At 43.4% G+C, this 12,407-nt stretch overlaps 1 protein-coding gene across 1 annotated transcript in view; it reads right to left on the bottom strand.

The window, feature by feature from the left end:
- The window catches only part of htr2aa (5-hydroxytryptamine (serotonin) receptor 2A-a), a gene marked incomplete at both ends in the record, with an annotated part of 54,940 nt that extends 49,812 nt beyond the window's left edge, over window positions 1-5,128 (bottom strand). Inside the window, one exon of the mRNA XM_080752727.1 lies at window positions 4,636-5,128. Coding sequence (XP_080608853.1) covers window positions 4,636-5,128 — 493 coding nt within the window. The remainder of the gene's footprint in view (window positions 1-4,635) is intronic.
- Window positions 5,129-12,407: the final 7,279 nt, after the last annotated feature.

The following is a 12,407-nucleotide window of genomic DNA, read 5'->3' as shown; positions in this document are numbered from 1 at the left end:
TGGTTGCTAACGTACACTAACAAACCAGCAACAACAGACTGTTGCCACAGCAACGTACACAAAGGTTTGTGTACACATGTGGTGTGATGTCATACTGATGCGGAGATATGAGCAGGGCAAAGGTGTGACGTGTGACGTGTGACGGACGGACGGCCGGTGGAGGTTTTCATTGCGACCGTAAGGTCGCAGTTTAGTATCACCAGTAAGACTCACTAATCGGGAGACCAGTAAGACTCCCTAATCGGGAGACCAGTAAGACTCCCTAATCGGGAGATAAGCGACCGTTGGTCGCTTATCTCCACAAATAGGCCAAAAGTTTGTTTTACCAATTATTACACTCTATGTGAACATTTACATCAACAAATCCCAAGTACAGGGCATCATCTGGGATACAATCCCTTTTATGCCCATATATGGAGATCCCTAACATAATCCCTTTCATGCCCATATATGGAGATCCCTAACAGAATCCCTTTTATGCCCATATATGGAGATCCCTAACAGCATCCCTTTTATGCCCATATATGGAGATCACTAACAGCTAACAGAATCCCTTTTATGCCCATATATGGAGATCCCTAACAGAATCCCTTTTATGCCCATATATGGAGATCCCTAACAGAATCCCTTTTATGCCCAGTTGGTTGCTAGGGTAAAAAAACATGGTTGCTATGGTAAACAGTTGGTTGCTAGGGTAAACAGTTGGTTGCTAGGGTAAAACCATGGTTGCTAAGGTGGTTGCTAACGTACACTAACAGACCAGCAACAACAGACTGTTGCCACAGCAACGTACACAAAGGTTTGTGTACACATGTGGTCTGATGTCATACTGAAGATATATGACATCACACCGTACACAAACAAAGGTGTGACGTGTGACGGACGGACGGACGGACGGACGGACGGACGGACGGACGGACGGACGATCTCCACAAATATCACAACCTCCACCTCTCACGTCATACGGGCAGCCATAGTTACACCTGGAATGTTGAATCTCCATATATGGAGATAACCTACGCATCACACAAAGTCTGACCTCACCAGCCCATACTTGGGCATGGACGACTTATATCTCCATATACGGAGATGGCCATATATGGAGATACGATGACATCACAGAGTCCACAGCTGATGATGTGGCGTGATGTCATACAATACACAAACAAGCCCTATATAAAGGGGCAATTCTCACCAGGGAAGAGAGCATTGCCTGGAATGTTGAATCTCCATGGAGATAACCTACGCATCACACAAAGTCTGACCTCACCAGCCCATACTTGGGCATGGACGACTTATATCTCCATATACGGAGATGGCCATATATGGAGATACGATGACATCACAGAGTCCACAGCTGATGATGTGGCGTGATGTCATACAATAAACAAACAAGCCCTATATACTGATGCGATACGATGACATCACAGAGTCCACAGCTGATGATGTGGCGTGATGTCATACAATAAACAAACAAGCCCTATATACTGATGCGGAGATATGAGCAGGGCAAAGGTGTGACGTGTGACGTGTGACCGACCGACGGACGGACGGCCGGTGGAGGTTTTCATAGTAAACTGCTCCCTGACGGTCGCAAAAACCTCCACCGGCCGTCCGTCCCTGAGTCACACGTCACACGTCACACCTTTGCCCTGCTCATATCTCCGCATCAGTATGACATCACACTGCTGACATCAGTATGACATCACACCGTACACAAATGACCCCTATATAAGACCGGCATTGTCTGTCGTACATTTCGGTCAATTCCAGTGGGGATGCCATTGAAAAGTTAATCTAGTTGTACAAAGTAATCAAAGAATGGGTTGACTGGTAGGCTGGTTGACTGCTTTATCTGTGGAGAGTGTATGTCACTGAGAGTCCTTTTATAGCGATTGAAATCATGATGAGGTCACGATGAGTCATCTATGCCCAAATATAGATTTCTAGGTCAGATGGCCCATGGAGTTTGTGAGGTCAAACTAGCAACCCAATATAAACAAACCTGATGTCAGACCTGAAGTATCCTTTTATACCCATATATGGAGATACAGAGATCTCCATATATGGGCATATTAGAAAGCCCATATATGGGCATATACGGATGACATCAGGGATATCCATATATGGGCATAAAAGGGACAAGGGCTTACAGTTAAGAGATCTCCATATATGGGCATATCAGAAAGCCCATATATGTTCATATACTGATGACATCAGGAATATCCATATATGGGCATAAAAGGGACAAGGACTTACAGTTAAGAGATCTCCATCTATGGGCATAAAGGGACAAGGACTGTTACAGTAGATATAGAGATGTCCATATATGGGCATACATGAACAAGGACTGACAAACACTGAGATCTCCATATAACCTATGGGAATATAAGGGACGAGGACAATGCGTAGCATTGTGAGCTTGTAGATCTATTTTCTAAATATTGTTGTACATTAAAAACTTGAAATGGGTCGTTCTGCATAGTACTTGGGATTTGTTGATGTAAATGTTCACATAGAGTGTAATAATTGGTAAAACAAACTTTTGGCCTATTTGTGGAGTCTTACTGGTAGTAAACTGCTCCCTGACGGTCGCAATAAGTCACTGGTTGCGGCCGGTGGAGGTTTTCATAGTAAACTGCTCCCTGACGGTCGCAATAAGTCACTGGTTCTGGATTTGCTTCCATATTGTAGCCTATGGCTCGGTTTCAGATAAGGTTCTCAGAAACTAATTTGGAACCTGCTCTGGTAACCTTAAGAACATTTACGCTGTTGATGTTGTAGATCGGCTATTTTCATTGCTAGGAGAGCATTTCTTGTAGACAACAATTGAACAAAAGGAAAAACAGCGACACCTTGAGGCTCGTGAGGGTTGACAAAAGCCCCTTTTCCACTGACATGGCCCAACACCACACCACACCACTCCACACCGCCCACTTGTGCCAGGTTTTCCACTACAAGGACCTGGGTAGAGTGGTGTGAAAGTGGTACTAAACGTGGTACTATAAAATATCCAATCCAGAGTAAGAGAGGCCAAACACTTCATAATGACTGATCACTCACTGACCTTTCATTTAGACCTCCAGGATATAGTTGTAATACATGATAATAGATTCTGTTGTGTTATAACCACTATTATCATCTATTATAGTGTATTATAGTTATCATAGTAATACATTCATACTTTATAGTGTATTATAATCACAGTTATAATCCATTATAGTGTATTATAATTAGGAGAGTTGTAATACAAATTTATATTGTATTAATATCACAGTTAAAAGGGTCAATTTGTTTCTTACCTATAGGGGTACGTACTTTTGTGTAATGGAAAATGTAGATATTTTTTTGTGGTGAGGTGTAGTGTCATGTGGTGCTAAAGCTGCAGTCGAAAAGGGGCTAAAGTGACCCATTAGGCAACTCAGTGCCTGCACAGATGCTGTGGTAACAGGGTGGATGTTATAGTAGCAGAGTGGATGCTATGGTAACAGGGTGGATCCTATGGTAGTCTCGCGTGGCCAGACTGTTGACTCTGCGATTTGCAAATACTCCCGTCATACAGTCTGGGGGACGGAAGTTCATATGATCAGTGCCCGGTTAAAGCGGAAGTGAAGCCTCCTCGCCACTTCCGTTTCATTTTTAACATTGCGCGCATTTATCCTAATATAAATAAAAATCATCTAAGCATATTTAGCTTGCTGCTTATCAGAAATGACATTTTAAAATATATTTTCATGAACGGAAATGCCAGCTTCCATTACTCGCCATTCAGGAGTTGTAGTTCCAGACTACAGTATATAGCATTCGGAGATTGTTGTCTGGCTACGCAAGACTAATCCTATGGTAACAGCGAGGTTGCTCTAGTAACAGGGTAACAGTTGGTGTGATTTCATCACTGAAGCTCAGTCAAGCTCCAGTGAGGAATATAGACGATCTACAAACTCACAATGCATCACAACATTGCGATTGCATGATCTTGTAAATCTCTCTGAATGTCAGTGTGTGACACCACGTAAGCATAACGATTCCTTAAAACACTGTATATGTTATCAACCAAAGTGAACATAAATAGTAAATGGTGCATTTGTATGGCGCCTTTATCCAAGGCGCTTTACATAGATTGTGCATTACATTCACCCATTCACACACACATTCATACACCGATGGCAGAGGAAACCATGGAAGGCAACTAGGGGTTCAGAGTCTTGCTCAAGGACTCTTCGACAGATCGACACTAACTCTGGGGGAGCCCGGATTCAAACTGGGAACCCTTCGGGGACCCTCCGTGTTCTAATGACGGTTTCTCTATCCCTGAGCCAATGCCGCCCGCATACAATTTACAATGTAGGCATTTTTACGCTTTTAATCCAAAGCGACTTACAATAAACAGGTATACATCAATATAATAAGCAAGATAATATGTCAGTACATCAACAACAATATAACAAGGCATAGGAATATCAATCTAGAAAAACAATAACATACTGTAGGTGGACCACGCACCTAATCAATAAAAAACTTCTAAAACCTAAAAATGCTATAGCTTCATGTATGGTCATTGGTTTAGGTGGAGTCTTCAGTCCACGGCGGAAGCTAGCATACATCACGCTTAGCGACATTGAGGGCCTCACTTACCGTAGAGGATGGTGACCATGGAGATCGGCATGACCAGGATCCCGAGGAGCATGTCCGCGGCGGCCAGCGACATCAGGAAGTAGTTGGTGGCATTCTGAAGCTTCTTCTCGAGAGACACAGCCAAGATGACCAGGATGTTTCCCGTCACGGTGACGGCGATGACCAGCAGGATCAGCAGCGCCGCCCAGTTCTTTTCCGCCGCCGTGGTTTTGGGCCACCCGGGGGAGCGCACGCCTTCCCCCTCGCTGGCGTAACCGGCTCCGATATTGTAGCGAGACCAGTTTCCAAACTCAGCAGGGTCAACGGGGCCACGAACGAGGTCATTCCTGTCGTAGCACAGACTGGAAACATTGAGGAGCCTGTCGCTCCGTAGCGCTGCCTCGTCGTCATATCCGCGAGGTGACCAGGTTTTGGCTTCGACGACGGGCAGAATGGCAACAGCTCTGACAGCGGTGGAGATCACCTCAGAGACATTCCCACCACGCAGGTTCATCATGTCAGGTTTTTTTTTTTGCTTTAAAAAGCAAATGCCCCTGGCAAGTCACCTGGTGAGTGAAAGATGAGATAATATGAAAGTGAATATCCTTAAAAACCTGATCAATGAAATAGAGTAAACTATCATAGTTGAAATGAGTTCATTATTTTTTAATGGATATGCTATGATAGTGCTGACTGCTCAATTCTGTCCATGGATCAATGGTATAAAAAATAATTAGATGTAAATCGCTGTAAATGACACATCCACTTCGCCCTCCTGAGACACTGACCACAACAGTATCAGTATGTTGAAAGTCTAAAGCTTGACAGATGGGTAACCTAGAATAGTCTATATAGCATAGAATAGACCACAACACAGAAAGGTCATATAGCTTTCACTTGTGTTAAAAATGAATACATTCCAAGCCAGTTTACTGAAACAATTAAAAACTCACATTTTAGTCTGCTCTTAGGTCCCCTTGCAAAACCAACAAAACAAGAAAAAAGAAATCCTCTCATCTTCTACGGAATCCAGAAGAAGTGAAGGAACAGACTTTCCCCGATTGTCTCAGCTTAGATCTCAGCCGTGGTGGAAGTCAGATGCTAGAACAATCAACTCCGTTTCAGGTCGGCCAGAGGGAGAGCACATCACAACAGGGTCTCTGTCACAAGCTGCAATCATCTCCGTTGGAAATGTCTTCTCTTACCGGAGAGCACTTAATGAGTCACCACTGAGGGAGGACATAGCTACTTAGTGTGTGTGTGTGTGTGTGTGTGTGTGTGTGTGTGTGTGTGTGTGTGTGTGTGTGTGTGTGTGTGTGTGTGTGTGTGTGTGTGTGTGTGTGTGTGTGCGCGTGTGTGTGTGGGTATATCCTCAGGTGGCATAATTTCCGTGCCCGTTGGTCTCATGCCAGCACCTGTGAGGGAGTGCTTGTGGTCGATGGTTACGGATCATCAGCATGATGGATTTTGACAGCGCTGTGACACCCCACACACACACACACACACACACACACACACACACACACACACACACACACACACACACACTCGCACACTCGCACGCACACACACTCACACTCTGCTGACTACCTCAGCTCTTTCTCAGATGCTGTCTGTCTACCTCTCTCTTGTTTCTCACTCTTTCATCCGTTCTTTCATCCGTCACTTTCTCTCTCTCTCTCACTCGTGCGCACACACACACACACACACACACACACACATACACACACACACACACACACACACACACACACACACACACACACACACACACACACACACACACACACACACAGAGCAAGGTGCAAGTCCCGGAGGTCAGTTTTACAACGTGCACGGCTGAAGACAAATACACTCCTCTTCCTCCGTGTTTAGTCCGCAGAAAAGTTATTCCTCAAAATGTGTTGACTTCTTGGGAGTCAGGTTCTTCAGACAAAGAAAATCCCAGTTTTCCCAGAACATCTCACTCTCTCTCTCTCTCTCTCTTGACAAACTGACATGTGTTTTCTCAGTGCTCTCAGTGCGTCCTCGGAGGTGTGTAAATGTTTTAGGATGATGTGCGTTGCAGCCTCTCTGGGGGGGTTCTGCTCCGCGGACGCTGTAGAATTCCCAGAATGCTCTGGTGATTCCACTGACTTCAGTTCCTGAGCTGAGCCTCTTCACGCTACTGATCTTTCTGCTCACAGACATGAGACGCACTGACTGTACAGCCTGCTGCTCTCTCTCTCTCTCTGTACAGCCTGCTGCTCGCTCTCTATGTCTCTCTCTCTCTCTCATACACACACATACACACACTTGCTCTCTCTTTCTCTCTTACTAACACACACACACACACACACACACACACACACACACACACACACACACACACACACACACACACACACACACACATACACTTGCACTCTCTCACACACTCAGACACGCTCTTGCTCTCTCGCTCTCTCTCCCTCTCCCTCTCCCTCTCACACGGACGCACACGCGCACACACGCGCACGCGCGCGCGCAAACACACACACACACACACACACACACACACACACACACACACACACACACACACACACACACACACACACACACACACACACACACACACACACACACACATTGTGCTGTCTCACATCCAGCTCTCACTTGATCACTTTTGCTCTCTATCTAATTTCTTCTTTCTCTCTCTTGCTTTCTCTGTCCCCTCCGATCTCTTTTTCTCTGTGTGTGTGTGTGTGTGTGTGTGTGTGTGTGTGTGTGTGTGTGTGTGTGTGTGTGTGTGTGTGTGTGTGTGTGTGTGTGTGTGTGTGTGTGTGTGTGTGTGTGTGTGTGTGTGCGTGCTTGCGTGTGTGTGCGCACGTGTCTGTGTGTATGTGGACACGTGTCAAGATAATTATTTGTCTCACTGAGTGTTACGTTAAATCACGTGTCCCTCCAATACAAAGCAATTAATACAGAAAAACTGTAATATGAATGATACGATCACATTACAGTAATAATATGATTTATATAATCTCAATACAATCTCGTTCTCTCTCTCTCTTTCTCTCTCTCTCTCACTCACTCACTTCCTCCCCTCAAAACATATTGTTCTCTTGCTTAGGCAGTTGATCTGTATGTTAACATTTCTCCATTTGTCTGTCATCAGGTTTATTCCTCCTCTTTTTGTCTCTCCTCCCTATCAGTGTTCATTTTGACAGAAAACTTTGATTCATTTTCCATTCAGTTTTAAGGCAGATTCACACCCTTAATTCACCCTTTGTCAGCCTTCTGGTTGGTCCCTGTAGGCTCTTTCTGCCTTGTCCCGCCCTGGCTCTGCCTTTTTTATGTCGAATTTGCTAAAAATATTTTTTGGAAGACAAAACATTTAAAAACATGCCCAGTCACTATACTGCACCTCATTCTGCTACCAGTCCATTTTGTTACTTTTGTTACAAACGGATACATTAACGCTCACGCTTTTACTGTGTAATTGGAAATGAGAATTGTGAGCCTCTTTACCCTCCCTGGGTAAATGAAAGATGGGTAGATTCATAAATGAATATCTTATAAGTGACTAAATGAAATAAGTGACTAATGTCTCTTCCCCTTGAGCCAGGGACTGAATAACCCCAAGATAGATGACTGTGCGCACGCACGCACGCACGCACGCACGCACGCACGCACACACACAACTCTATCAACTATGCCATTTCCACAAGATGTTTCAGCACTATATTTTTTTTATGAACTCTCCAGCAGCATTTTGTTTGATTAAGCCGATAATATGATTTGCCTCTTATGTCTGATATAGACATTATAAGTTGTATGTATTACCCCCTTTGGCCAAATCAGCACTAAACAGCTAATCAGTTCTTCCTTGCCCCATATAGCCTTATCACAAAGACTTAAATCATTTTTGACGGTGCCAGCCACTCCAATACTTGCTTAATTTTACACCGTGGCTCCTGTAGATATTCTCGCAGACTTATCAGCGCCAAACGTTGTATTAATTCTTCCGGTAGGCCACAGAAGTACCATCATTCATTTCTTTACACATGTTTGATTTTCAAAATATTTAACTTTATAAGTGTATAATTGAAGTCAATGGAGCTGTGATTGCACTGAAATCTTGCCCAAATTTGGAGTCACGTGTCATAGATACGTCATAGAATGGTCACCGATAGTCTAAAATCCACTTTCTGTGTGGATCCCGCAGGATCCACACGTAATCGCTCCTACCTCTGGCTTTGTGTTATTATTAACTAGTAAGACGCCGCAGGGTGACATGCGACCTCGCCCTAAAGGGTGAGGTCGCTCCAATTCTTTGCTATCTGGCCAGTGATGTATATTGGACCAGTTACCCAATCTCAACAGTGCCTGTTGAGATTGGCAGAACATGCCCATATATGGGTATTACCAAATATGGGCATTCCCAGACATGCCCTTAAGTTAATATTGATGAAATCGGGACAGGGATCTCCATATATGGGCATAGAACAGACAAGGATGTAATTCATTTGCAAGTGTGATCTGGGAATGCCCATATATGGGCAAATTCTGACATCACATTGTCGACTATATATGGGCATAAAAGGGACATGAAGCGAGAGTGTGATGTCAGAGCAGAAAACCATTCTGTTAAGAGTGGTTCCCCTACATCACAGTGACATCAGAGCATGATGTCAGAGCGATGTCACAGTGACAAGGGAACCAATAGACTGTAAAAATGCGCACTGACTGACTGAAGGAAGAACTGACACAGACAGACAGACAGTTGGAGACAAGCTGCGACATTTCTCATGGTATACTGCGACCTTCGGTCGCAATAAAATATTTTTTAATAATGTATTAGTAACAGCACAGTATCAGTAACAATGCACATATTGCTACTGTAGATGTAAAGGGGGAAAGGACGAATATTAATCATTTGAATAGTACAGATTACTGTTTGAAGTGGGAGTGAAGCAAATGAGATTAAATGCAGAAGAGAAGAGGCAGCAGAATTTAGCCTGTTTCTAACATCATCCGCTGAGCCCCTTCTTAAAGGTAGGCCTTTGTCAATTCCGCTGGCTGGGGGTCCAACCAGCGACCATCCGATTGTCAGACGGTTTCTCTACCGACGAAAAGGCCACCCAATTAAACAGGGGTCTGTGGTCTAATGCACATCAAACAGGGGGTCCTTGAAATGAAAAGAGTTGAGAATCACTATGCTAGTGTATGTACAGTATGCTCCTCTCTCTCTCTCTCAGACAGACAGACCTTTCTTGATCCTGTGGGGAAATTCAGTGTCATAGCAGCACCACGGTATAGGCATGAAAAATACAGAACGGCTACAGGTAAGAGTGGAGAGGTACAACTAAGTTTAGAATATGAATGAAATGGACAGAGCAATCAAATCAAAATGCTAATTGGATGTCATAATTCCACATTTCATCATGCAAAGTCTAACAAAATATCCACAGCTATGTTGTGTGAGCATTGAGACTCCTGTCTGATCTCTCTCTAGTACATTGTCTCTTTCAGATCCTCTCCACTCTCTCAACCTGTGTGTGTCAGTGAATGTAATTCCACACTCCACAGTTCACCAAGCAGCGACCATGCAGTCTGAAGCATTGGCATCGTAATGATCATGCAAAATTTGACCCTGTGTGCCGCATAATTACTATTCTATTTCCTCTCCCACCTTTTGACATTTCTTTCTGTTATCAACTGCCCTGAGATTGTTGTTTTACGGGCGAGAGTGTGAGGGAGAAATAATGAGATGGAGAAGGGCAGTACCCCTTGACCCCTGGCATTAATATGACTCCCGTATTTGTATTGCACCCGGCTGTTAGTTAGCAGGATTCCATTATCACCTGGGCGGCAAACCATTGACCTTCTGATTAACTAGCGGAGAACGGGACCCGGGGAGCAGTTAGGAGTTAAGTGTCTTTCTCAGTGTGTGTGTGTGTATGTGTGTGTGTGTGTGTGTGTGTGTGTGTGTGTGTGTGTATGTACTGTACAGTATATGAATGGTAAATGGTGCATTCATACGTTCACACACATGGTGGTGGAAACCTTGCACCAACCGGCTCATCTCTGTACCATTTAGGGCAGGGTTTCCCAAAGCGGGTGCCGTGGCACCTAGGGTGACGTCATGCCGCAGTATAATCTGATAACATTTGGAATTAATCATTAATATCACTACATCAATATCACTTCACTATGCTTAGTAAAACAGGCCTGATTTGCACTGTACTTGATGAGTTCTTTCCATCTACGGCCAACTCTCTACACCAAAAATATCCGATCTACAAGATCACACACACATTGTGAGCTTTATGTTAGATCGGCTATTTTTGGTGACCCTCCCCCCAGAATGCTGGAGTTCAAGTGGTTACATTTTCAAGTATGAAGTTATTTTCAGTCAGTTCTGATGGAAATGGATATTTCTCCATGACATAGTGTATCTCAGGTGGAAAGATGTGAACATTTACGTTGCGTAATATGATGTAAGATTCTATGAATTAATAGTGTAATTCAGGGGTGCCGTGGATGAAAAAGTTATTTACATTCAAAAAAGTTTGAAAACCCCTTATTTAGGGGTCACATGTCTCATTCAAACACACCTCAACACTAACCCAGGGGGAGCAGGGAATCGAACCAGGAACCCTCCGATTCCCAGGCGGACACTTTACCTCCTGAGCCGCTGCCTCCCCTGTGGGCGTGGCTTTGAAATGAATGTGTGTGTGTGTGTGTACACTCGCATGTGTCAAACGTACAGTACAAGTCACATTTGTATAGCACAACAAAAAAACGTTCAAACATAAAAGAAAAGCTGAAAATAGCGATGATCATTATGCATGTCGGCAGGTGTCGCAGCCGCTGCACTGTTACCATGGATTCCAAGCCTAGAAGTCAGATAGATTAGTTACAGTCAGAGAAGTATGAAAACAAGAAAAAAGTACTGTTATGTACAGTAAACAGAGCAAGGTACAGAGAAAGAAGAATATATACATAAAGTGTCAAAACAGTCAATGCTCGTAAGTGTTACGTCACACACAAATAGCAATACTTAAAGCACAACTTATCAATACAGTGCCAAACAAAAGTGTCCATAACAGTCAATGCTAGTCAGTGCTACAAGTATCTCACCGCCCTGTCAAACACAAGCAAAATATTCAATACTACAGTACCAAACAAAAGTGTCCATTGGTCAGTGCAGAACATCGAATTAAAACAAGAAAGGGTGACACAGCAAGACGCCACAAGTTGTATAACAAATAACAGATCTATAAGCTTGTCGTTATTTTCAATGAAGAGATTTGGTGTAGAGAGAAAAACTGAGCGGATCAATTATAGAGCCCTGAGGGACCCCAGACAGCTAAGTATAGGGTTTAAACAAAATGTGATTCATTGGCAGAATAATAATTAACTTTCACAGAATGTGCTGAGACAGGCCCTAATAAAAATATGACATCTTCTAATACTATACCAGTTCTAATGTTTGCCTTCAGTTAACTCTGTTTATATTATCCTCATTATACATTTGAGCTCAAAGTGGAAATGCTGATAAGGAAAATGTCTCTCCATCTCCAAAGGTGCAGGACTTTATTACATTATTGGAACCCATCTATCTAAATCCTTTTGGCCATGATATTGTGTTCTTGTGTAAGGGCAATTTTTTGAATATTTATTATTAGATAATCAAAAGTAACCTGAATAAAATCTTAATGACAGGTGCGTTGGTTGAGTACACACTTTTAATTTAAGGAATTACCTGTATGGAAAATCTTCTTTTCAAATCTTTTTATTATATTTTCACATAGAAATAGCCCAGA

The sequence above is a fragment of the Nannobrachium achirus genome, assembly GCF_963921795.1.
Source record: "Nannobrachium achirus genome assembly, chromosome: 22".
In the NCBI taxonomy this organism is placed as follows: domain Eukaryota; kingdom Metazoa; phylum Chordata; class Actinopteri; order Myctophiformes; family Myctophidae; genus Nannobrachium; species Nannobrachium achirus.
This window is presented reverse-complemented; position numbering and strand designations above follow the sequence as displayed.